The 27,083-nt window shown below is 54.3% G+C and overlaps 1 protein-coding gene across 1 annotated transcript in view; it reads left to right on the top strand.

Annotated features, from left to right (window-relative positions):
* Positions 1-9,825: 9,825 nt before the first annotated feature.
* The window catches only part of FAM83F (family with sequence similarity 83 member F), a 35,542-nt gene continuing 18,284 nt past the window's right edge, over positions 9,826-27,083 (top strand). Inside the window, 2 exon segments of the mRNA XM_046013565.1 lie at positions 9,826-10,132; positions 10,134-10,385. Of these exon segments, the coding sequence (XP_045869521.1) occupies positions 9,887-10,132; positions 10,134-10,385 (498 nt within the window). The 5' untranslated portion in view covers positions 9,826-9,886.

Genomic DNA, 27,083 nt, shown 5'->3' with positions numbered 1-27,083 from the left:
TCCCCTGCAGGCAATGTGGGAACAGTGGAGAAAACACTCCGTCGTCGTCGCTGACTCTGTAGCCGGGACAAGGTACTTGACCTCTCTGAGCTAATCGAGAGAACCAGAGACGATAGCACTAAGATGTCATGAGAAGTAAACAGAATTTTAGGAACTGCTTGGGGAGGGCCCAGCAAACAGAGCGCCGGACCCCACCTTCCACTGGGGCAGGAACGGCCTTCTGCACCCCTGGAAACTCACCTGTCCTGTCCTCAGCCCTCCTCAGGGTAAGTCTCTCTGCACCTATCACACTGATAAGCTGCTGAGGTAGTAAATCAGCTTGGGGACAGCTCCCCTCCCTGGAGATCGCCACCCCTCTTCCCGGGGACAGCTGCCTATAACGGTAGCCGGCAAGGGACAAAGTGCTCAGGGTGTGGGTCAAATAAAGGAGTGATTCTTTTTTTTTTTTAAATATTTTATTTATTTATTTGACAGAGATCACAAGTAGGGAGAGAGGCAGGCAGAGAGAGAGGAGAAAGCAGGCTCCCCGCTGAGCAGACAGCCCAATGCAGGGCTCCATCCCAGGACCCTGGGATCATGACCTGAGCCGAAGGCAGAGGCTTTAACCCACTGAGCCACGCAGGTGCCCCAAATAAAGGGTGATTTTTTTTTAAAATTTTTATTTGACAGAGATCACAAGTAGGCAGAAAGGCAGGCAGAGAAAGAGAGGGGGAAGCAGGCTCCCCGCTGAGCAGCAAGCTGGACGCGGGGCTCGATCCCAGGACCCTGAGATCATGACCCGAGCTGAAGGCAGAGGCTTAACCCACTGAGCCACCCAGGTGCCCCAAGGGTGATCCTTGATGGAGAGTGGCCGGCTGGTCCCGGAGCTGCCATTACTTCTCTGGCTGGTCTGCCTGCCTCCAGGCTCTCTGCCTCTTCTCACATCACCCCACCCAGACACGGCACTTTCTCTCCTAAAAAACGGTCCCCCTGCTCTCCCCGGCTTGCGGTTCAAGCTGCCTCCCAGTGCTGGGGGGTGAGGGGGAGGCAGGAACCTCTGGGCCACTCTCTTCCAGGAAACTTGTCCTGTGTATTCCTCCTTCAGTGACTGGGCAGTGCCTCTCTGTTGCCCTCTGTCCATGTCCCAGCCAGTCTGCAAGGCTGTGGGAAATGCCACCTCCTTCACGAAGTCCTCCTTGATTCCAGCCTCAGAGAGCAAGTCTCCCTCTGTGGAACCATCTCCTGACACTGCTCTTCTGGCTTCGCCCTAGAGGGGTGGTGGGCAAGGGGCCCGTGCCCGGTGGCCTGGGCCCCAAAGACAGGGATGAACAAAGACTAAACACATAATTCCAGCCCAGGTTCCTCAGCTGGGGTTACAGCTGTTTTCAATTTTGTCTAGAAATGTTTCAGACACACCCCAGTTCCCAGCACTGCTAGTTCTTTGGAAGGGGAGGAGGTTCGTTAGCCACGCTTCGCCCTCCGGGCTGGAGATTGCTCAAGCCGCCCCACGCTGCCTCCCCTACCGACCAGGGCACCCCACTCCGGGAGCTCTGCTGCTGCCAGGAAGAAGGGAGAGAAACTCCATCCCTTCCTGTGACTTCCTTCTGAACACAGCCCGAGCCCCAGAACTGGAGCAGCCGTCTTCCTCAAACACTCAGCGCCGTCAGAGCACGCCGAGGGCTCGTTCTGCCTCTGGCCCATCCCGTGCCCTCTGCCAGGGACATCCTGCCGTTTCCCAGCTCACACACCCTCCGTGGCTCCCAACTGCCGACAGAGCTAAGTTCAAACTCACCCTGGAATTCAGAGATTCAAGAACTTTCATGGGGCAACCTCTGCTTCTGGCCCATTCCCTCTCCCTGTCCTGCCCTCACCCCTGAAACATGTACATGTGCGTATTTACGTATGTGTAGTCCCACGCATGTACACACATACACACATGTACACATGGATACACAAATGCACGTGTACACACAAACACAAGACAAACACACACACAGACACACACACACACACACACACACCATGATCCAAACTGATGTGTCCATTTAGCCTCTATTTGCCTTGATCATTACATTCATTCATTCATTCATTCACCTGCTGAACATCCCCTCAGCGCCAGGTCCCTTCTAGAGCTAGCACATGGAAGGGCGCGATTTCCCCATTTCTCCGGGGAGTTGCTGCTGCCTCCAATGCTCCCCGACCGCCTCTTTGCATTTTAGGTCCTCGGCCCAACGCAAGGTCCACCTCCCTGGAAAAGCCTTCCTAATTTCTCAGCTCTCGAGTAACGGTCCCTGCATTTGGGTTCCTGTAACAATGCCATGTGATCACGAACTTTCTGTGCTGATGGAAATGTTCTAGATCTACGTTCTCCAGGGTGATAGCCCTTGGGCCCGTTGGTTATTCAGCACTTCTGGTGTGGCCAATGGGACTGAGGAACTGAATTTCTTACTTTTAATTTATTGCTTTAAGATTTTTTTGAAGTAGGCTCCACGCCCAACGTTGGGCTTGAACCCACGACCGCTGAGATCAAGAGTTGTAATCTCTGCCAACTAAGCCAACCAGGTACCCCTGAATTTCTTACTTTGATTTAATTTTGATTAATTTACATTTGAACAGCAGCAACCATATTGGATAAGGCAGTTCTATTATATAACCCATCTGACCCTTGATTCCCACAGATCTGGGGGCAAGTGGACCTACGTTTGAATCCTTAGCTGTGTGACCCTGATCATGTTGCTAAACCTCTCTGAGCCTCAGCTTTATCAGTTGTATCATGAGCAAATGTAATACTTAATGTGGGGATAAAATGAGCCAATGGGTGCCTGGTGCCTAGGGAAGGATTAGGAAATTCACTGAATCTGAATTATCTCTAGATATCTCTAGAATTATCTCTAGAAATTAAATAATTATTTGTGGATTACGATCCCAAACATACTGTTAGTCTCGAGTCAATATGGTTGAAGGTTTTAGGATATGTTCAGTTGATCTGAAATAATGTCGAATTCCTGCCTCCCTAGCAGCTTCAAGGGAGAGTAGAGAGCAGTAGAGTAGACCAACCCCTTGGGAGCTGGGAGTGGGTCCATGTCTTTTTCTTAAATCCCCAACAACATAGGGTTCCATGTATGTTTGCTGACAGAATGACTGTTTTCCCTCAGGATATTACTCAGAACTCAGTCTATAAACATTTGTAGAGTGGATGTTGGTTAGCTATGATGGGAAACACGAAAGCAAGTGCACTTGTTCCTAACCTCGGAAACATCTCTAGTGGTGGAGGCAATCCGCCCGCTAGCCGAGGGCTGCCTCTGACCCTGGCCACGCGGAGCTTGGGATGGGGCCCCTCTGGGCTGGCAGCGTGCACGTCAGAGTGCAGTCAGCGAGCAGAGGCACTAAAGCCAGGTTAGGGACCTGAGGTTGTCTTGGTCCATCTCCTTCACGGTCAGGAATCTTCTGGTACTAAACGGGCAGAAAGAGAGCCAGAGGCGGGCACTGCCGGGCAGAGGGTGGAACCCAAACTCGTCTCCCATAGTCCCCTCGCCTGTGACCAGTTCTTGCTCTGGGGCCCTGCACACCCAGAACACACCATGGGCCGTTTCCGACACAAGGCCCAAGTGCCTGCTGCAGCTGGGGACCTCCTGCAGGGCTGGGGAAGGAGCCTCCAGGTGAGGGGAAGGACCAGACCCCTGGGCCCATTTGCTTGTCGGCCGGTGTTTGGTTGGACTCTGACCCCTGTTCCCTTTCTGGTCCTGGTTCCCCTTCCCCATCTGCCCTTTGGTCTGGGCCTCCTGGGAGGGCGTGGGTGCCAAAATCCCTCTTTGTCTTTAAAGATGATCAAAGATGTCCGCCATGGGGTGCCCAGCTGGCTCAGTCTACAGAGCGTATGACTCTTGATCTCAGGGTCATGGGTTCGAGCCCCATGTTGGGCGTAGAGCTTGCTTAAAAAAATGTCCACCATGTCATGTACCAGCACACATATCAGATTCTCTCTCTCTCTCTCTCTCTCACACACACACACACACAGAGTCACACCGTGAAACTGCACGGCTAAAGAAAGACTCCCATTCAGCTCAATCACCTTTTGCCTTCTAGGCTCTTGTTACATTCGTACTTTATGCCAGGGCAAATGAGAAAATCCTATCCAGTCTTAAGAAGTCTGAACTAAAATGGTGGTGGAGAAGGGGGGGCGGGGAAGCAGGGCAACAATCCAGCATTTAAGGTTTAATACCTGGGAACCCTCAAGGAACATACCACCTGTCGGGGGGCAGGGGGGACCAACCATTACCACCCGGAACTTGAGTTGAACTGAGGCTCAGCATGAAGGGGGGCACCTGGCCAGACCTGGAGGGCCAGGAGACACCATCCAGGAAGTGACCAGAGGACCAAAGGATCCAGAAGAGTGGCTAGCAGACTGGATAGAAAAGCATTTTTAGCCCTGGGAGCTCCCTGAGCAAAGGTACCGCATGTCGAGGAAAGCGCAGGAGATGAAGAAAACGAACAGGACCCTAAGTGGCTGCAGGGTGCTTGGGCTTTGGTGTAGGGTGAGTGGGGAACCCTCGAAGAGGTTTATGCAGGGGAATTACATGTTTATCGTTGCATTATAAAAGGAATTGAAGGGCACCTGGGTGGCTCAGTGGATTAAGCCTCTGCCTCCAGCTCAGGCCATGATATCAGCGTCCTGGGATCGAGCCCCGCATCAGGCTCTCTGCTCAGCAGGGAGCCTGCTTCCTCTCTCTCTCTCTCTGCCTGCCTCTCTACCTACTTGTGATCTCTATCAAATAAATAAATAAAATCTTTTAAAAAAAATTTTAAAAATTTAAAAAAAAAAGGGATTGAGGGGAGAAGATCCGGTTAGGAGACTCTTGCAACAATGCGCTGGGGGAGGGCTTGGGAGGGAGTGACAGCGGGGACTGGATGAAGAGGACTCATGAGAAACGTCCCAGAAGAGGCCTTGTCTGGCCTGATGGCCACGAGGGAGGGACAGGAGTCAAGACGCACGCACATTTCCCACTTGGGTAACCGGGCAGATGGTGGTGTCATTCTGGAGCAAAGCCGACCCAGAAAGAACAGTGGCGAGCTGGGGTAGGAGAGAAGTGGGTGTGGGTTCCTTTTGAGACCTCCCTTGCAGTGGAGGTGCCTGGGGGACAACTGAGCAGAGAGGACTGGTGGGAAGCCTGATGAACTGGAATGAGTGGAGGAGAATGTTCTGGAGCTGAGAGGGAAGCCGTGGCAGAGTGGTTGGGGGTGGCGGGGGGAAACCTATATGCTTCCAAGGTTGCAGCTACAACAAAGTCTCCGAGTCTGGAAGCTCTTGGAGGACGTGAGCTTGCCTAGTACGATATGCGTGTCCCAAACCCATTCATGAATAGAAGGATGAAGCTTTGGTAAGTCCCGGCTGGCAGGGTGGGGGGAGACCTGGGTGTGGTCCTCCCTCGGGGCCAGCAGAGCCGGTCAGAGGAGAAAGCCTTTGCTCATCGAGCTCAGTCCTCCTCCCCACGGTGCCAGCTTCAGCCACCTCCTCTCATTCTCTCCTCCTCTCTGGGGACCGGCAGCAGGCACGAGAGTCCGCCACGTTTTACAACAGGTGCTCATGACACAGATTGCCACAGAGGAGAAAAAGTCAGCCCCGGGACACGTAGCTGATCTGGGGGGAGGTGGGCTATTGGGGGACTCAAGTTACACAGGAGGGCCTGGGACGAACACAGTTACAATTAGCCACACCTTTACTGCACACGCAGCAGGTAGCGTGCCCTGGGGAGAGGAAGGTGAACGGGAGCCAAGGACCCGTGTTGGGGGTGGGGGCTCTGCCAGAGGCAGAAGCGCGATTTCTCAGGAAGACGCAGTGACCTTGGGCCAAGAGGCCTCCGAAGTGGGAAAGGCCAGCGCGACGGGCTCCACCTCGCTTAGGGAAACTCCAGCCCCAGGACTGGAGGGACTGGTGTGGGACCAGAGGCTTTCTCCCAGGGTGTCACCGCCTCGTGGAATGTCCCCAGATGCAAAATAGATAGAGCCTGTGCCTGAAAGGAATCAATTTTCTGGCAGGTAAGGCTTTTTAAAAACCCTAGTGATAATGCACAGCGCTCAGCTGTTGGGGGGGCGTGTGGAAGGCAGTGGGGTCAAGTTGAGTGGACGGGGTTCCACTTGCCAGCAGATAACTTGGAACGGGTCCTCTCCCGGAGTCTCAGTTTATTAATCTTTAACCCCTCCCCATAATCCCTTTCCGAGTCTACTTCACCAGATTAGGGGCAGATCAAATAGGATAATTGTAGGTTAAAACGGCTCCATAGCCTGCAGCCTCCCTGAGAACGCCTGTGCCAAAGCGGTCACTTATCCCCTGCTTTGCAGAGACAGTTGGGGGCATCCGACTCCCAGCTACACTCAGGCAGCCGCCACGGCAGCTGGCTATGGTGTCTGATTCCTCTTTTCTTACTCCCAGTCGCAAGCATGTTATCTAGTACACAGCAACTGCTCAAAACCGGGAGCTGGGTCAGTCAGTCCTTGGTACCTAAGGGAGAATATTCCAAAAAGACCACAGGGTGTTTCCTATCAGTTACATCTAGGAGAGATCTTTTCCAATGTCAACTGTTACTAAAATATTCCACTCTGATTCTGACGTTCTGTCCAATTCCCACTGATGTCACATAACATTTGGGCTTCTTGAGAGCGAAAACCGTGTCTTAATCGCTGCAGTTCAGTGGGAACTCCACGTGAGCAAGGACTTGGTTTGGTTCAGAGTTGTATCACCGCACCTGCGCTCAGGGCTGTATCACCGCACCTATGTTAAGGCTCAATAAGAATCTCTAAATGAATGAACGGTTTCTAACCCAGAACACCACGCTAGGCATTCGGCAAATGTTTGTTGAATGATGAAATTAGTAAGCAAGGGGAGCATGGTCTCTCACTAATGCCCTTTCCTAACATTCTCACCCGATGCAGTAGAGCAAGGCAGATGGGTAGGCAAGCTCTGGGCTCAGACGACCCGGGTTTAAATCCTGGCTCTCGTATTCACTAGCTGGGTGACCTAGAGTATGCTACTGAACCTCCCTGTGCTTCAGTTTCCTTACCTACAAAATGGGGATAATAGTGTTTAAAATAGGATTATATTAATTCATTGGTAGGATCCCTAAAACACCCAGCACAGTGTCTGGCACACAGTGATCACTGCTATTTGTTTATGATCAGACCAGTCTCTTAATAACCTTCAGTGCCTCCCCTCTGGCTACAGGATAAGATCTAAAATCAAGGTCCCCTTAATTTGGCCCCAACGTCCCTCTCTCTCCAGTCCCATCTTCCCAAACTTACCGGCTTATCTGCGAGGCCAGACATTTCATGAAGCCCTGTAAGGTAGGACTTTTTATAGCCTATATTTCACTGAAGATGTGACTCAGGCTCAGAAAAGGGAAGTAACTTTCTCAGGGACACACAGCTTATCCCAAGAAAGTGAGATTCATTCCAGGACTCCCTGACACAGAAGTTCACGCTCTTCTTCAACTGGCCTCTGAAAAATTTGCCACTTGCTGGCAAAGTGTGGTCCAGGGGCCAGTGCTACCAACATAACCTACGAACTTGCTAGAAAGGCAATATCTGGGACCGCACCTCAGACCGCCTGAATCAGAACCCACATTTTCGCAAGATCCTCCAGGTGATTTCCATGCACAGGAAAGTGTTGGAAGCAATGTTGTAAACCACTTTCTACCAGCCAGACACAAAAGCTAATTAAATCAAACACCAGATCTCATTGAATCCTTACAACAATCTGGGAGGTATTAGGATATTGGCATTGTTATCCCATTTTGCAGATGAGGACACTGAGGCTCTGAGGGTTAAGGCTTTTGACCTGAAGCCTCATGTGCCTGATGCCGACATGAGGCTCTGGCCATCTCCCTCTGCCCGGAGTGTCTTCACTCCCTCTCTCCCCTTGAAATCTTCTCATCCTTTAGGCTCCACTCAAAATCCTCTCCTGCTGGGTGAAGCCTTTCTTATCCACGTTCCATTGGGCAAGATTAATTATTTCTTCCCTTAAAGTCCCCACGGCTCCCTGTACATACCTTTCTCTTGGCCCTAATAGATCCCGTTTTAAAGAACCGTGTACTGGGCGCACTCTGCGAGCCCAGCACATGGTGGGCGTTGAGTATATGTTTGCTCCCGAAGCACCGCCGCCGCTTGAGTTAATCAGAGCACTTTTGTCACACCTGTGGTATCCCCACCTCCCTGCGCTCCTCTGTGCCCCCAGGGCACAGTCTGGTATCTCTTAGGGCCTGGAAAGCTTTAGGAAGCAAACTGAATGGTTTCCATTCTAGAGACAAAATTTGTCTAAAGATGACATGAAGCGTAAAATGTTGCCAGAAGCGAGGCCTTGCGGCTCCTAAGGGTGGCACGGTCAGGGGCATCTCGCTGCCCACCACCGCTGATCTTTGGGCTGACACTGGGTGCCTCAATGGACTACTGTGTCACAGGAGTCACAGCTTTTTGACAATCTAACCCCCCCCCCATGCTGTCACAGGAAGGCCCAGAAATAGTAGGCAACCTCTTCGAATTCCCTGGGGTTTAAAATCAGGTCCCCAGTAACCTTCTGTCATTGCACAAGGAGAAAGGGCACCGGTGGCTGAGATGTAGGGCAGAGATGGCTGAGACACAGAGAACCTAACAGGCCCCACGCACCACCTCTCCTTTTGTGCAAGGCCTAGCCAGACCACGTGTTTCAAGGCCTCAATTTCCTCAGCTCTGAAACGAGGGGGTTGGACCAGTTTCTAGTGCTCCTTCCAGCTCGGAGAGGCTGTGCTACAAAATGGGAGAAATGTGAACCTTTGGTTGCTATGATCTGAAAATATTTTGAATTTTGGAGAATCAAGTTGTACAGCAGTGCATGAACAAAATAATATGTTAATGACTGAGAAGATTGTATTTAATCCGATGGGAAACAGCAGAGCAGCCGCCGCTGGTGATGTGTGTGTGTGTGTGTGTGTGTGTGTGCGGCTTCTTTCCTTGAGCTCAGACATGTACTTTGAATCACTAATATAGTAATCAGGCCTCTGGCAGCCTATCTTGCCCAAACACACACACACACACACACACACACACACACACACACGTCAGTTGAAATTAAAATGGCGGTGGAATTCTACCACTGTAGCTTAAGTCCTTGCTGTATTTGTTTCGTTGTTGTTGTTCTTTGTTTGTGTTTAAGAAATTGTTATCGTGGTGAAGGAGCTGTATTGACAGCTTCTGGGTCCCCGTGATCTCGGAACTGGGATATGTGGGCCCCGGGAGCTGAGGGTTTTATTAGCATTTCGCTTGCGCACACACACCCCGCCCAAGCCGTCACAATCCCATCTGGCAGCAGGCCCCACCCCCACCCCCGTACCCTCAACGCCGGGAGTGGTCAGATCCACCACCCCGGAGGCACCCCGACCAAGCAGGTGCTCGCGGCCATAACTGCGGGGAGGATGAACGCGCGCCTGCTCGGTGTCGGGCCCTGCCAGGCCGCAGGAAGGGTTAGATCTTCGCCACCGAAGAGTCAGGGCCGGGAGGCAGAAGCCGGCCAGAGGCCTCACGTGCGTCTAACTAGGACAAACACCCCCCCCCCCCACCTCCACCTCTGCAATTTCCTGCCCACCCTGGAGTTCCCGGGCCGGGCCGGGCCCCACAGGCCTGGTCCCCGCCGCGTCTCCCCCGCGGGAACCGTCCCCCCAGGCCGCCGGCCCGGTTCGCGCCCCGCCCCCGACCCCCCGGAGGCAGAGGGCGCGGCCGCCCCTCCCCGCCCGACGGCCGCGCCCGCGCCCCGGCCCGCGCGGATTGGCCGACCTCGCGGCCAGGTGAGGCGCCCCGCCCCTCGGCTCCAGGTGCGGCGGGACGACCGGGGCCGCGGCCGGGGCCGGGGCCGGGGCTGGGACGGACGGGCGGCCGAGGCGCCATGGCCGAGTCCCAGCTGAGCTGCCTGGACGAGGCGCACGTGAACGAGAGGGTGACCGAGGCGCAGGCCGCCTTCTACTACTGCGAGCGGAGGCGGGCCGCGCTGGAGGCGCTGCTGGCCGGCGGCGAGCGGGCCTACCGCGAGCTGGTCAAGAAGGAGCAGCTGCGGGACTTCCTCTCCAGCCGGGAGCAACAGGCCCTCCGCGCCGCCTGGAGCCCCTACGAGGATGCCGCCGCCGCCGCCGCCCCCCGCCCGGGGCAAGAGCAAGGCCAAGGCCAAAGCCCCGGCGCAGGCGCAGGCCGGGGCCGACCCCTGCGAGTCCCTGGCCTACTGGCCCGACCGCTCCGACACGGAGGTGCCCCCGCTAGACCTGGGCTGGACCGACCAGGGCGTCTACCGCGGCGTAAGCCGCATCACCCTCTACACCCACCCCCCCAAGGAGGAGAAGGCGCCCCACCTCAAGCAGGTGGTCAGGCAGATGATCCAACAGGCCCAGAAGGTAGGCCCCGACCCCACACCGGTGGGACCCCCCCGCCCCCACGGGCAGCCCCCTGGACCAGGCCCCACCTCGGAGGCAGGGCCTGGGTCAGGACTTCCTGACCACTCTGGAAAATGGGCCCCGAACCCTCCCTTAAGCCGAGGGGCCGGCGAGGCCTCTAAAGAGGATGACTGGGAACGTGCTCGGCAAATCACAGCGCGCTGGACGGTGGTTTGTCATTCTTGAAGTGTCCAGAGGGGCTGGCTTTCCCCCGCTCTGTGCTGCTTTCCCCTGTCAAGTCCCTCTCTGTAGGGAAGAGTGGGGGCTTTGTGGTAAAATGGGCCACTCCGAGGTCGAGATAATAACCCATGTGCTGCCCAGGGATTTACAAAACCTGCACCAGGCCACTTTCTCTGTTGGTCTTCAAGCAACAGGACATTCAGGACCTGGGTGGTGGGACTTCTCCACCCTTACCCCAGCCATGCTGTTCTTAGGAGACACCCACCACCCCAGTCAAGACGGGACTGGTATTCACCCCCTCGCCTTGGGGGCCAGTACTAGACAAGCAGCCTGGAATGAATGAAGAAATGTATTCTGAGCACAAACCACATCCCTGGACTCAGGAGCTGGGGCCGTGGCAGGAAAGCTCTCACTTACTGTGTCTCTGCTTGGAGGTTGAAACGAGGGGATGTTTCCGGAGTAGCTAGTTAAAATACTGATGGACCGGTATTGTGGTTGTGGGACAAGGAGGGTGAGAATTTAATCTTTACTCCGTGCCCTGGGCTAGGGGCACCTTGATTAGGGTTTTTCAGCTAAAACATAGGACATCCTGTTCAATTTGAATTTCAGATAAACGATGAATAATTTTTAGTATTAGTATGCCTCAAACATTGCATGGGGGCATACTGATACTAAGATGTTCTTTGTTGTTTTTCTGAAGTTCAAATTTAATGGAGCATTATTTGCTAAATCTGGTTCCCCCACAAAGAGATTTGTTAAAAAAAACACCAGCATGGGGAGCCTGCTTCCTCCTCTCTCTGTCTGCCTCTCTGCCTACTTGTGATCGCTCTCTGTCAAATAAATAAATAAAATCTTTAAAAAAAAAAAAAAAACAACAACAACAAAAAAAAAAAACACCAGCAGCCTTTAGTGCCCGGTGCAGAATATACAACAGGGGTGACTTGGGTTCACCTTTCTAATTCAGCCCAGTGGATGTGGTTGAGCCCTGTTACCCCTGGCGGCTGAAGTGATCTGGAAGGAAAGAACAATCGAGAAAGACCAGCGGCGATGCTCCTCTTCCTGGAAGGGGTGATGCAGGTTGTTGTCTAGATCGGCTCCCAGAAGGAAGCCTTAACTTTCTTTGCCCATATTTCCACCCTTCCTCTCTAAGAAATTCCTTCTTATTTGCCTGAGCTTTCTTTGTATATTGCACTCAGCAAAAGAGAAAGGCGAGTTTGAGAAGAGGTGGAGGAAAGACAAGGATGACGACACTGTGCAGCTGGGGAAGGGGGTCCGCTCTCACCTTGCAATATTAAAAACCTTGACTTATTAGCACTTCCTATGTGCCAGGCTCTGTGCGAATAATTTACTTTCATCTTCTCTTTTGTGTTTCACAACAACTAGGTGAGATGGGCATTTGCCTGCCTTTTTGGTTCACAACAATTATTGCCAAAGGTCACACAGCAAGTAAGTGGTTGCACCAAGATTCGAAAGCCAAAGTACTTGCTCTTAATCACTGTGCCATCCTGCCCAGCTGTCTGATGATATTCGGGACTAAACCAAGGGCCTTGAATGGACCTGGCCTGGTCACAACCCGGGGTACATTGTGTGCCCCTGTGACAAAAAGGGAGAGACAGGACCCCTGCCTCCTGGGGCTGCTGGTCCCCGTGGAATGTCAGGAGTCTCCTGTGTAATGCAATGTTCTTAGCTCTTTAAATATTGAACAACAGAAACTTTAACAATTGTGATCGAGTCCATTATGTACATATTTAACTAGTCGTTACTTCCTGCGTGCCCGCTGTGTGCCAGGTGCAGGCCATAGAAGGATGGAAGTTGTGGGTTTTGCCCTCCAAGCGTTAACTCAAACACTGGGGGATGTGCTAGAAGGAAGAGTGTGGGTTTTTTTGTTGTTGTTGTTTTTTTAATATTTTATTTATTTGACAGAGAGAAATCACAAGCAGGCAGAGAGGCAGGCAGAGAGGCAGGCAGAGAGAGAGGAGGAAGCAGGCTCCCCGCGGAGCAGAGAGCCCGACGCGGGGCTTGATCCCAGGACCCTGAGATCATGACCTGAGCCGAAGGCAGAGGCTTTAACCCACTGAGCCACCCAGGCGCCCCAGAAGAGTGTGTTTTGAGCCTAATCTGGGAGGGCTTCCTGAGGGATGTCAGTTACACGGTTGAAAGGGGAAAGAGAAACTTGAATGGTCAGTTTCTCCATTAAGAGACTTGGGAGCAGGAGCAAAAGATTTTTCTTCAAAACAGCAAGCAGCTTTGGGGCGCCTGGGGGGCTCAGTCAGTTAAGCATCTGACTTAGGCTCAGGTCATGATCTCAGGATCCTGGGATCGAGCCCCAGAGTCATGTGGCTCCACAGTCAGCAGGGAGTGGGCTTCTCCCTCTGACCCTCCCTGTCCCTTCCACTTGCACGCATGCGCGCTCTCTCTTGCTCTCGCTCTCAAAAGAAATAAAATCTTTTCCAAAACAAAAAAACTGAAAGCGGCTTTGACTGGAGGAAAGAGCTCCCCTAAGGGGAGTTCTGTGTGGGACCTGGCGTGAGCATCCCAAAACTAAGTCCGAAGCAGGTAAAACCACCCCTGGTAGAGGCAGCCTCTGACCCTGTCTATGCTCCACACAGCTCCCAGGCCTTCCGGGCCCCACCCTCACTCCCTGTCACTCCCTTCTCTATAGCACCACCTTCTCAGAAAGCCCACGAAGGAGGTAGGTCAGAGAGGTTGACTTTCACAGGTGAGGAAACTGAGGGACAGAGGAGGAAAGGGACTTGCCCAAAGGTCATGGGGTTAGTTATGGAAAGACCCAGATCCCTGTGTTCTGCTCTAAAGGCTACACCCTCTGAGCACTGCCTGCCCCCGACTGACCCCAGCTTATCCAATTGGCATGCGACCGTCCACGGCTGTTCCTCTAGATTCTTCCCCCCTTCCTTTGCACCCTGCGGGAGGGAGTTTCCTTTGTCTGCAGGGGGCAGCAGGCTGCTGTGAGGGCAGGTGAGGCAGCCTGAGTTGGTTTCTGTGCCTGGATGAGGGGGACCATGGCAGGGAGGCAAAAGAACAGAGACACACAGCCGTGTCCCAGAGAGTTTCGGATTTTATCTCATTTCGTCTCCCGTAGAACCTCACGAGCTGCTGTCCCCTTTATTCCTGAGGGACAAACAGGACACTAAGGCCCACGGGAGTGGCCGGGACCCACCCACGGCCGCCGACCGGCGAGGGCTTCGAACCTCAGGAATCCAGGGAGAGGAGCCTAACTAGGGGGACACTTTGAAAATCTGACTGGGGGTGGGGGACAGCAGAGGGCGGGGAGGAAACAGTGCGGTGGGCGTGGAGTGGGAGCTGGTGGCCTGGGAGGAAGGCCTTGGAAGCGGGCGATCAGGTCATCTGCTCCCTCGGCCTCCCCAGATGGCGGAAGGCCCTTTCGGTGTGCTGGCCAGCTGGCCTTCAGGCGCTCGGCCGTGTTTACTTGTGGGGTGTGGTTTTGTCCCTGCTGTCTTTTCCCCTTTATTTCATTGTCACTGAAAGATGGACTTTGCTTAATCTGTAGGCAGAAAAGGTGTCTTCAGGGACCAAGCGGTGAGTCCCTGGCCTGTCTCACACTGACAGAGATGACCGGAGAAGGTGGCTGCTGCCAGGGCTGCGAAGGTCATTGTGCCCGCAGAGGGCCGGGGAGACCTCCAGTGAGACCCCGCGTAGACTGGGAAACCTCGGGTTCTTCCGTCCAAGAGCAGAGGGACCCAACCACAGCACTTGGGATGGGCTAGTGGTTTGGAAGGAGAACGCTCATCGGGTCACGGCACAGGAGGTTACCGTGTGCTCAGCCGGTGGGTAGAAAACAGACATATAAAACACACCCCTGCTCTTAAGTAGCCTAATAGTCTTTTAAACCACTATTAGAACACAGAATGCAAAGGGCCCGACAGAGGGCGCGGCCTCAGGGGCCTTGAGGCAGACCCTGGTTGGGAAGGCCCTTTGACGCTGAGGATCCGGCCACAAACGTGTCCCAACCAGCAGGGAGGCCGAACCTCCCCCTCTCGGCGCCCCGGCTCCCTTGTGCCCGCTGGCGTCTGCTTTTGAGGCCCCTGCGTGCGTTCAGAGAGGTTGCCTGTAGAATAGAAAACTTACTGCCCCCCTGCCTCAGAGACTGACCCTCGACGCTGCTCTCCAGGGCCCCACACCCGGAGGCTCCTCACTGCCTCCCGCCCACCTCCTCATGTCCTTTGAGCCCCTTCACCGCGCCGGGCAAAGTATTATCTTCATTTCTGCAAAGAACCCTCTGAGGTTTGAAAGTGTGTAATGGTTGGTCTTTAGACCACGGACAGCGAGATTGTGTGGCTTTCCCAGGTGTGTGGTCAGAGCCACCAGTGACCCCACCGACACAACCCCGAGAGAGATGGAGGCCGGTGGACCAGGCTGGGGCACTGGGCAGCTTGGATGAAGCAGGAGCTCTTCATTCCTGTTCCAGCAGAGACCTGCCTGGTGATGGGGGACAGGGGGGACTGGCCCTCCTCCTCCCCTGCCTGCTGATAGGGCTTTGTCTCCTTTCTGCCAGGGCCTAGCCCAGGTGCTGCTTCTTCCTAGGCACTTTATCAAATTTTCAATTCAAAAATGACCATTTTGGGGGCGACCTGGGTGGCTCAGTCAGTTAAGCGTCTGACTCTTGATTTCAGCTCTGGTTGTGATCTCAGCCTTGTGGAATCAAGCCCCACGGTGGAGCCCTGATCGCGGAGCCTGCTTAAGACTCTCTCCCTCCTTCTGCCCCTCCCCCTAACTTCCCCCTCTCCCCCACCCCTGCACATGCTCTCTAAAACAAACGAAAGTGACCTTTTTTACTGTCCGACGCAGCTCCCTGTTTGTCCCACGTGTGCGCGTCACACAGGTCACCTTGGGAAAGCCCAGTGTCTCTCAGGGGCTGGCCGCTTTGGAAGAGTGAGACCCCACCTTACTCCTCTGAGTCTCCTTTGCAGGGCCCCAGCGGTCAGTGATTTGTATAAACGGTTGGAAACTGTCTCCCACCAGCCATCCATCTCTCTCCGGGCCTCTAGAGAAGAAAGTGTCTGGAGATGTCCCCCACTGAAAGGCGCATTCCCCGGGGGACTCCTTTAATCCCATTGTAACCAACTGTCTGGCAGCAGAGAAAAGAATGCTGTAAACTGGGGGGGTGGGGGATGGGGTAGAAGGATTTAGGGAAAAGCACCATAGCAGGAGGCGTGGTTTGCCGGGTGAGCAGCTTGGTTAGGGTGCTATAGGCAGTTGATGGGGATGAGCAGCTGGGAACATGGGCCTGGGGGGTAAGGCAAAGTCTTGGAGCACGGCAAAGTCTTGGAGTCTCTGGCTCACTGTGCCAGAAGGCTCACCTGGCAGGCGGCAGTGTTTGCCACTGAGCAGAGCCTACTGTCTTCCCCTATTAGCCTCAATCAACTCCCCTCATTCAAGGACATCCTGCAGATAGTACTGAGCACAGTCCCTGTGCCAAGCCCCATGCTGAGCATTGAAATATTGATATGAGGCAGATAAAAAAAAAAAAAAGTCCGATCCACCGAACCCTTCTTCCCTGCTCCAGTAACCATCCCGCACAGACTCTGAATCAGACGCACAGGGCAGTTCCAGTCCCCTGGAGGCTGGTGGGTAATCGTGCAGCTGCGGCTCAGGGGACTGAGGACTTGTAACCCTTCCAGGATCTTGCCCCAGCCTGTCCCGGCAGCACCCCTGCCAAGCCCTGAGCTCTTTGGCTGTTGGATTCTGAGTGTCTCTCCTTTATGCTCAGTCACTGATCAGAGCCGTGGAGACCCAGCTGCATGTCAAGGTCAAGGCCAGGCCTCGAAAAACCTTTAAATTGCAAGGGCATGGTTTCTCTCCAGATCTGGCCACTCACTAGCTGTGTTCCTTTGGGGAAAGCCCTTCCTTCTCTGAGGCTTCTGACCTGCCAAATGGGATGACAATACCTAGATTTCTGGATGGTTTTGAAAAACAAGGAGGAAACTACATGTGAAACCTAAGGCCTCTGAGAAAGTATCCGCCAAATGTCAATTGTTCTGGAAAGTAACTCATGCCTTCTCTGTCTTCTCTCTGATCAGGGGAGGGAAGTGTGACTGAATTTCCTCCCAGGAGATGAATTAGGGGAGTTAGGAGTCACTTCTCACTGCTGGGGACCCTGTGCAGGTGTATTTCCTTTTCCTCCTTGGAGTAAGAGAAGACCAGCTGCCTGTTCCCCCCAACCCCACCGCATTTACCTGTCGGCCTTTGTTTGGTGAGGACTCTGTTCGAGTGGCTGTCCGCCCGCTTTGCTGTCTGCAAGGCTGTGATATCTGAGTCCTCAGACAAAGATCTCCCCTAAGATCCGCCATGGGCAGAGAAAAGACAGGAAGGCACAGAGGTGCCCCAGTTCCTAAACTGGGGATCCCCGACGGTGTTCCCCTCACACTAGCTTCCAGAAGGGCCTGACTGGCTTCGTGGCCCAGCCCAAAGAGCCTGAGAGCAGTCTGGAAGTATTCCTCAGAAACTAAAGCTTCCCTAGGTGGGCAGTGCGACACAGCGGGGCCAACCGTGTTCCTCTCTCTGGAGGAGAAGGAGGCCTACACTTGGTTCTTCTGAAATCTGGCACTTTGGGCCCCTGAAACTCTGATGATGGGTGTTTCTCAGGGAGTTCAGACATCGAAGATGGGGCTTCAATAAAGGGAGACTTCTTCATGACCTTCTCTTGGTTGGGGGGTGGGGGGGGGCAGAGCAGGCTTATTGGGCTGCGGTCTCAGGACACCAGGCCACTGCCAAGGGAAGTACACAGTTGGGAGCCCGGAGCCTGGATGTCCTCATTCTTGCTCAGGTTGTCTCTCTCCTCGCCCACTTGGTGACCTTGGGCCAATCATTTGACCTTGCCAGGCCACCATCTCTGTATCTGTAAGTGAGGATAATTCTTGCCTTCTTGCTTACTTTCACAAGTCTGCCTGAGGCTCTAAAGCAAGACTAGCATATAGCCCTTTGAAACAGATGAGTAACATGCAAATAAAAGGGGTTTCTATGAAGAGAGCTAACATTGTTGAAAGACGGGTGCTATGCTATTTCCTTTAATTAATCCAGTCCTCAGCCCGGCACAAGGGAGGTGCTATTTTCCCAGAGGCTCGGGGAAAGTGCAGGGTCACAGAATTTGGAAGAGGCTCACTGGGATTCCACTCAGGTTTGAGTTCAAGGCTTGTGTGCGTCTGCTACAAATGCCATTACCCTTGGGGACTGCCCTCTGGGGCCACCTCTTCCTCTGCAACTTACAGAAACAAAGTGTGTTTGTTGCCAGCCGGGCTGGGAAGCTCACAGACTAGTTTGGAGACAGACACGTACGCTGCAGCCGGCTGCCCTGATCTGTGCCGAGTGGGTGAGAAGACAATTCTCTCTGCTTGGAGATGTTGGGGCAGGTGTTGCCTGGAAACTGAGTGTAGGTAACATTCAGGGGCTTACACTGTCCTCTGAATGGCCATTTTCTGCCCTCCCCCGCACTTGTGACCTCATTGACACGCTGAGACCTTGATGAGATTCCCAGCCACCAGCCCTAGTCCTTCCATATTCTCAGCCCCTAGGATGCTGCCTCACCTTGGCTGGTGGCCAGATCCGCCTCCCTTTTCTCAGTGTACAAGGCAGAGCCTGTTCTTGGGCAGGATTCCAACCTTGGGGTGGGGGGAGGTAGGGAGCAGGGCAGAGAACAGTCGAGCCAGGGTGGGTCCTGCCTGCCTGCCTGGGCTCCTGGCCCTGTCCTGAGCGCCCCACCACCCCCTCCCTGAGTCACTCCAGCGATTCCTCCCCCACCGCAGTGCCCCACCCCCGGAACTGGGACTGGCCCGCTCTAGCTGCTGCGGCCACCTTCCCCAGTTTTGTTCCTCCTCCTCTGAAATTCCTGGAGCCTGCAGCCTTGCTAATGAGCCCATAATCATACTCTCAGCCCCGGAATAGAGCCTTTGGCTTTTCTAATTCTTAGTCTCTCCGGACCAAGTTCCCCAGAACCTGTAAGCTCATCCCCGCACAGCTTGTGTGGTGGTCCTCGTTCTGTGGGACGCCTCGAAGTGCAGCCTGGGCGTGTGGCCGGCTCTGGATAAATACTCTTTGTTCTCTTTTCTAGCAGCAAGTCTGCAAATGCTTGAGGCGGTGACAGGGATCAGGGTTCTTTACTTTTTGGTGGGTCTCTGAGGACAGACCATGAGTGTTCTTAACTCCCCCCCCCCCCCCCACAACCTTCCCTGAGGGTTTCCAAACTGCCTGGAGAGTCTACACGTGTGTTCATTCCTTCAACGTGTTATTGGGGACCCGTTATGTCCAGTTTGAGAAATAAACAGTGGAATACAATGTGGACCCTGACCCTGACCTTAAGTCTAACGGGGGTAAAAAGAAAAGGAACCGCCAGGCATCTGGGGGAGGGGGTCGATGGCTGTTCGTGAACACTTCCATGCCAGACATGCAGGTGCCGACCCTTTTTAGAAAATACTCTTTCATTAAACTTTCACAACAAGCCAGCAACTTTCCATCTCACAGATGGGGAAACAGGCTCAGAGCCGACAAGGTCACACCGCTGGTAACTAGTGGAGTGGCAGGGAACGGAGTCCGCTTCCCCCAGAGCTCTAGGGCTAGGAGAGGCCTCCCAGGGATTGACAGCTGAAGCAGCCAGTGTGGGAGAGAGGGCAGGGCCGAGGGCGGGGCTTCACAAGGCTGGGAGGCCCAGGAGTGCACAGATTCACTTTATTCCTTGCACCCCCGCGCCCTCTGGACCACCTTCCCCAGTCACACCCCTCCCTGCCCTATCCTCTCTGGGGAAGCCCTCCCGGGTAGCATCACCAGGAAGTGACCACAAAGTTGTCATTTCTGCTTCTTAGAACCTCCCAAGTAACCTGCCGACCCCAGCTGTCTTGCGCTGGTGGATCAATGCAGAAATACCCCGGAAGGTGCTTTCCAAGTCCCACCTTGCTCTGCCCCTGCAGCGTCTAGCGCTCAGAACACCAGGCTAGTAACCCAGACGAGCCGCTGGTCCTAAAAATCAACTGTGTATCTTCGTCGGATTTTTTTTTTTTTTAGCAGCTGATTTATCTTCCTAATTATGTTTAGCTTTAAGCTAATGTTAAAATGAGCTTGCATGAGATAATTTTCGCTAATTAACACCAACTTCGTGCAGAGAAGTTGTCCCAGAAGCCCGCCATAGGGCACAGAAAAGCTGGCCTATAGGATCTTAAAAAGAATTGCTATGCTTACTCCCTAGCGGGTCACATATGGCTCTTCATGGCTGAATTAGTTGACCTCGCTCACGTGGGTGCAGTCTGTTCTCTTTCTCTGGAGAGCCAGCCTGGATCTCCTTTACGTTGTCCCCTTCAACCTAGTTTAGGGTATGGGTGTCAAGAAGGAGACAGCTTCCCAGGGCGAGGTCACCAGGGAGAGAGTCCCAGCGCCACTCAGCAGGAAGACAGGACCTGCGGGGCGGGGAGCAGAGCTTTGCCCAGAAGCCAAGCGGCCGGGAGAGGAAGCAGCCGGCCTGGGCGGAATTGGGCTCCTGTGGCTGCTGGTGCATCAGGGGAGCCCAGTGTTTAATGATGCCTAATTAGTGAGCTTGAAACAATGTAACGCGGCTACAGACAGCTGGGAGGCTCTGCTGACAAAGCACAGATGTCCCGCTGGTGGAACCGGGGCAACTTGGCCTCCAGGCAGAGAACAGGACTCCGCAGGTCTTGGCTCTGCCCTCTTGGTGGGCCGGGGCTCTGGTCCAGACAGCTTCCTCAGCATCCCGAGGGAAGCCCCCACTGCGGAGGTCTTCTTAGAACATTTCCTGTGTGTCAGGCTCTGGAAAGGAGGGAATGACAGGTCTCTGTCCCCACCTGCCAGGTGCCCAGGACAGACCCAGGCCTGAGCAGACAAGCATCCTGGGAAAGCATTCCCGCCCTCAGGGCTGGGAACAGAGAATGATCCTGGAACAGCCTCTGTGAAGAGTGGAAGAAGGCCAGAGGAAGGGCATTCCCATCACCATGGGGACAGGGTGGAGGCCGCACACGTTAGGACACAAGGGGTGTGTGTGTCGTGGGGGGCGGGGAGGGGCTGCTGGTGTGTTTGGAGAACACAGTGATTCCGAATGATTTCGTGTGCTGTGAATTTACTGTCAGGAGAGAGAGTGGGTTGGAAGTATATGGAGGGTCTTCAGCTGGGCGAAAGGCTTGATTCTGTAGGCAGCGGGGGCGCCAGAGTAATTGAGCAGGGCGACGATGTGTTTAGGGTTTGGTGCTGGGTCCGCTTGCCAAGAGGGAGAGTGATCGTGTTGCAGGATTTCTCTGCCTTTAGGGCCCGTGGCTCTTGGTCACGCTGCTTCAAAGAATGAAGAAGTAGATTCCAGATGAAGAGTGGTGGGCAGCAAGGCAAAGTTTACTGATTGGATAAAGCTCCCGGAGAGGGAGGGGCCTGAGAGGGCTGCCCCCAGAGTTTCCAAGTTTAGGGGGTTTTATGAGCTCTCTTGCGGAACTGTCTTAAGCAACCAGGCTGTGCTGAGTGGTGCCAATCAGGGCTTTGGTATCTGTCTACCTATGCGATTAATGTCTACACACTGATGGTCCTTTTTTGTTAACATCTGGGGGCCTATGTCTAAACTGCCCCTTGCCCATGATGGTGACAAATGCTTTGCAGTTAATTGTTTTATTCTAGGATTTTTGCAGAAGTCACTTCTGCAAAGGCTGCAAAGCAGAATCTCAGTGCATGTCCCCTCTAAGCTGCAGAACAGGATGTCAGTGCTGTTTGATCTTGGCTGTCCTGACTTCATCTTTTCTTGCTGGGGACCCCGGCTCTGCCTACCTAACTGTCCAGCTGCCTCCTAACAATCGGGACTGCACCGCTCCAGTCCTGTGCTCCTCACAGAACCAGGAGGCTTCACTTTACAGGCAGAATTCAGAGGTCTTCCCGCCAGCATGGGATCCCTGACTCCAAAGTCTGCTTTCTGCACTGTGGTATGCTCTTGGCCTGGGGCTTTAGCAGAATGAATCTGGAGCCCAGGGTGGGACATTAGGAAGGGGGTGGGGGCAGGGCCAGGCGGTGTTCCATGCAGGTCCTCCCCATGGGGGCTGTGCAGACCTCCCCTGTTGGCTCTCCTTTCCCTCCACCGCAAGGAGCAGACATGGAAAGCTTTCTTATTCAGTTGTTCACACCTTACCGGGCTTGGTGATTATCCAGAGGGAGCCTTGATGACAGAAGGAAGCCGGGAGTACCGGGAGCACCAAGAGCCCCCGCCCCCGAGATGAGTTGTCTCCATCCTCCAGCAGCACCGCGATGGGCTCCACTAGCAGCTGTGCCCGTGGCGTTCCAGGGGCCACACCGAGGTCCCCTCTCCTCTGGCAGCTGCGGGCTTGCTGCCTTCTGGCTGCTTGGTGTGCCGGCAGAGACATCCAGCATCGCTCGAGGAACAGTGCCTATGCAGGCTCTTCACTTAATTGAGCTGCCCTTCCCCTCAATTAGCTCAAGTTCTGACCTTTCTGTAAATGTAGTGTTGTCTAGGCTTTAATCACCACCCCAGGCGGGGCCTGCTGGGCTGGTACTGAACACAGGAGCACCATCTCCACCTTGATGTCTGAGCTTGCGGGCGGCTCCCAACGCCGGCTCCCTGGGAGCTTGGTGCCCCCTCCCCGGCTCTCTTTCTCTGTCACCCCCTCCTCCAAAGTGATAGCCCCTTGGTTCTGCCTTCGGTCTCCGAGAAGCCGGCACCAGCCTGTACCCGCCGCTCACCCCAGCTCCTGTGCTGCCTGCATTATCTCACTTAAAACCCAGAGCAGCTCCGGGAAGGCATCACCTCCCCATGTGAGGAAGCTGGGCCAGAGAGGAGATGACTCACTCAGGGCCCATTCAACCAGTAAAAGTGTCTGCGTCCAGAGGGTGTGTTCTCTTGCCAACACCAGTCAGGACTCGAAGTGTGACCCATCACCGCCTGCATACAGATCACCTGCGGGGAAGGGTGTTGCTAAAATGCATTATTTAAGGGCCTGCTGGATCAGAATCCCTGCAGAGGGGACCCTTGAATCTGCACATTCAGCAGGCACACCGCCGTCCCCAGCCCACCCCAGATGATCCTTTGTACGGTGAGGTTTGACACCACTGGCCTGTAGACCTTGATCCCTCCCTGGGGTGATAAGGGGAGACCCCTGGCTGGCTGACCCCGCACTACCCTCTGCTGGAAAGGGAAGGACTCCTGTCTGGTCCCAGACAGATGGCCACCTGCAGCCCACCCTACCCCGAGGAACCTCAGGGCTTCCGGTGTGGGGACTTAGTCCCATTTACCCATTAAGGTGTCACCTTAATGACTCCCTATAACTGTACAGCTTTTTTGTGGGATTTCATGAGCATGACCTCATCTCAGCCTCCCAGCAGTCCTGGGAGGTGAAAGTCGGGTCCCGGGCTCATATACATAATCAGCGGGAAGCAGGAACTGGTGGGCTTTCCTTGGGCCATAGCTTGGTGGGCTTTCTTCCCTTCCTCTCTAGAAAGAGGGGACTGTCAGCCAGCATCCATGCAATGGACAGGCTTGGCATGTGGCCTCTTGCTTTTCCCCACCACAGAGCCGAGCGAGAAAGGCATAGATCTCTGCCACACCCGCCCCAGTGCATCAGGGGGGAACTGGGGAAAGCAGTGAAGGAGAACGTGGTATTGTCCTGCTCTGCTGAAGCAGCCAGGTTTTGTGTGACCAGAAGTGGACCGGAGGCCTCGCCAGAGTAGACCTGTGCCCAGAGCTGCCCTGTCCCCGTCACCTGGGAGGAGGGGGTGACAGGTTGGTGTCCTAGGGAAGCTCAGGACTGTGGTGAGAAACCTAGGCTTTAGGCCCACCTCTGCCAAACAGAGTCAATTAACCTTGGAGATGGGCTCCAGTTTGAAGTTTCCTCCTGCTTCTGAGATTCTGCGCATCTGGCACCTCCTCCAGAGCAGGGCCTAAGTACCGGGGGCAGTCTGTGCCCTGCAGGCGGGCACAGCCCAGAGCACATGCTCCACTCACTGCCTTGCATCCCATGGCAGGGAAGACAGGCTCCCTTCTGTCATTTTCACGAAGGTGCTTGCTGTTACCTGCTGCCGGCAGCCCCGCCTCCTGGCCTGATGGACTTTGGCTAAGTACTGTCTTCACATAGGGGCTGGCTGCTGCTTTAAGATCTTGGGTGCTTAGGGGCACCCGGGTGGCTCAGTGGGTTAAAGCTTCTGTCTTCGGCTCAGGTCACGATCTCAGGGTCCTGGGCTCTCTGCTCAGCAGGGAGCCTGCTTCCCTTCCTCTCTCTCTGCCTGCCTCTCTGTCTACTTGTAATCTCTGTCAAATAAATAAATAAAATCTTAAAAAAAAAAAAAAAAGATCCTGGGTGCATAGAACAGAGGCAGAGAGACCAGACCTTTGAGCTGGCACTCAGGTGGCAGTCCCAAAGGGCACCAACTTCTTTTCTCTTCTGTGCACCCTTGAGGAAGAGCTTTAACTCTTGCCTTCCAGCAAGATGATCTAACCAGGAAGCTTGCCTAGTATTGTTTTTCTTCCCCACCCCAGTGCCTTGTCATTAATGAAATGAAAGAACTACAAAGCTCCAACACCCCACAAATACAGTATGCAGGCATTCATGCCGCAGACACAGAGAGCTGATTTTGTGTAGAGAAGGTCCCCCGAGGGTGGAGACTCTGAGGCAAATCACATGGTCCCTGCCATCCAGAAGCCCACAGCCCAGGGAGGGACAGAGCGGCTGAGCCGACGTTACTTACCATAGAGTGTCAAGGGTAGAGTGTCAAGGACCTCGCACTTGGCCTGGATTACAGCCAGGGCAGGAAGCAGGGAGTGGTGAGCACTGCTGGGTAGGGGTGGAGGGAAGTTCAGGAAGTTCTTGGCAGATCTTGGAAGCTGCAGAGGAGTTTTCACCGGGTTATGGCAGGAGGAGGACCAAAAGGTCTGAAAACTGCCAGATGTGTGTAGCGGTTCTCAAAAGGGAGCGGGAGATGGTGCAGTTTTGCCCCCAGGAGATATTTATCCGTCACGTCTATAGATTTTGATAGAGGTTTGGTTGTCACCACGCGGAATGAGGCTACTGCCATGCAGCTATACAGCGTGCCCAGGACAGCCCCCCGCAGCAAAGAAGCGCTGGCCCCGAGATGTCAGTAGAGCCACAGTCGAGAAACTCCATGTTCGGGCCACGGCAGGTCATTCTGCACTACAAAGGGACAGAGGTGATGTGGCCCAAGATGAAGCTGGAGGGGCAGAAAGGGGCCAATCATAAGGCCCTCCAAATGCCAAGCTCAGGAGTTTGGACATCTCTCGAGGCCCCTGAGACCCCCGCCCCCATTTCATGAGGCTGTGGTCTGGGGGGTTATTGCTGGGGAGAATGAGTAGTAGGAGAGACTAGTCAGGAAGCTATTCCAGGAGTTCAGTAAGAAATGGGGGGAGGGGGCCTGAGTGAGAGCAGCAGTACGGTGGGGATAGGAAGGAACTGACCCAGAGAAGGTGCTCGGAGCAGGTCGGACCCGCTGGGCTCAGCGACCAATCAGATGTATTCAGTGGGGCAGGAGGAGGAGGCCAGTAGACTCGGGCTTCTGGCCAGGGTGACCAAGAGGATGTTGGTTTTGGAAGTGCCTGTGGGGCAGGCTGGTGAGATCTGCACCACCCATCTAGTCCGGGTCATCCAAGCACACCAGGGGTGCTGGTCCTCTGCCGTCTTGAGCAGAGCTGCCTTGGAGCGTGTGGGGAAGGTGGGAGTTCTTCGGTTGTTTTGCTTTCTAATGGCAATTAAGGAATCCAGACAGAGAATCTGAAAAGCTGGCAGTGTAATTAAAGGTAAATGACAGAGGGGAGTTCTGAGGCTCCCTAACCCTCCCCTGCCCCGCTGCCCTCCGTGCCTCCCCCAGTCCCTACGCCGCTGAGGCAGGATATCAGAGGAGGAAATGTTAAGCTAACCAAACACCTGATGAGAAGTGTTGCAGCATGACGCCTGCCGCAGCTTCTAAAAACTCCTGCCGCCTCAGATTAACCTCTCCCCCTGGGCACCGCACATCAGTGGGTCACCAGCTAAAGGACACTGGAAGCCTGCTGCTGGCGGGGAGGGGGTGACTTTTCTCTGCTGACAAAATCTGTCTCCCTGGGTTCTGAGCCCGTGACGTCCTTCCTTTCATACCCCATTTTCCACTGGCTCCGGGAGTCTGGAAGTTGGGTTTGGGGTAGAGGATCACGTGGCATTGAACACCAGGGCGAGGAGTGGGGTGGTGGGGAGGCTGGTTTTCCTGGAGCTGCGGTGCTGAATGTCAAGCAGTGCCCTCCAGAGACCAAAGCGGAGGGTAATTATCACTTCTCCTCCACAACGAGATTGCAGGAGTCAGAGAGCAATTGATTTCTCTTCCGACTACAGATATTTCACTGTTTAATTGGTAGTGACACAGATGGCTGGCTCTCGCCAGGGTGCTGCAGACCAAGCCTCCTGAAAGGGGGGGGGGGGGGGGGCGCGGCTCAGGATTCATCTTTCCCTCCGGCTGGCGATCCGTTCCCACAAGGTGGGGTCGGGTAGGGGTGAGGGCGGCCAGCTCCCTGCTTGCTTTTGCAATTGTGAAAGGAAAGCAGGAGAATGGATCCAGAAGTGACTTGAGAGCCAGGCAGGCACTCCCCAGCAATACATGGAGAGTTGACTCTGACCTGGACACTGCAGGGAGTTTGGAAATGAGCAAACAATGGCCTCTGGCCTCAGATAGCACTTAGGAGGGAAGGTATCAGAAGCCCTGCGACGCGGCGGGGAGCCTGGGGGGATGTTCGATGCAGTGAAGCCCAAACGTTCAGTTAAAGCCGTCCATGACCCAGCCCAACCCCACCGTACTTACTCACTACCCTGAACTGCTCTGGGTCGCCTGCTTTGGGTTTGTCTGTCTGTCTTGGACCTCAAGTGCAGAACTGATTGTGACCCTCGGGTCATGGGCCACTGCCATCATGCTACCACAGAAGGCCCCTCTTGTTTTATTTTCTCCTTCCATTCCTTTCTCCCTCCACAGGCAGACACCCTAACGTGTTCAGTGTATGTCCATGCACATGTCTGTGCCCTTGGAAAACATATGCAGTGTTATGTCGTGCGTTTTTATTTACATGAATGGTATTAGGCTAGAGATGTCATTCCCTGGGGCACCTGAGTGGCTCAGTGGGTTAAGCCTCTGCCTTCGGCTCAGGTCATGATCCCAGGATCCTGGGATCGAGCCCCGCATTGGGCTTTCTGCTCAGCAGGGAGCCTGCTTCCCACCGCTCTGTCTCTCTGCCTGCCTCTCTGCCTACTTGTGATCTCTGTCAAATAAATAAATAAAACCTTTAAAAAAAAAAGAGAGATGTCATTCCCTGACATTTTATATCAAACTCTCCATCTTCAGAGAAACTATCCAGGTTCTGCCCTGGAACTAGTACATTGCTTCTGCCGGCTACCAAGCCCTCTGCAATGCACATTCCTCACATTCTCCTTAGGCATTCTTTTTTTTTTCTAATATTTTATTTATTCATTTGACAGACAGAGACTG

Source organism: Meles meles, chromosome 7 (genome assembly GCF_922984935.1).
Source record: "Meles meles chromosome 7, mMelMel3.1 paternal haplotype, whole genome shotgun sequence".
NCBI classification, from domain to species: domain Eukaryota; kingdom Metazoa; phylum Chordata; class Mammalia; order Carnivora; family Mustelidae; genus Meles; species Meles meles.
The sequence above is the reverse complement of the archived record's forward strand: the minus strand, read 5'-3'. Positions and strand labels throughout refer to the sequence as shown.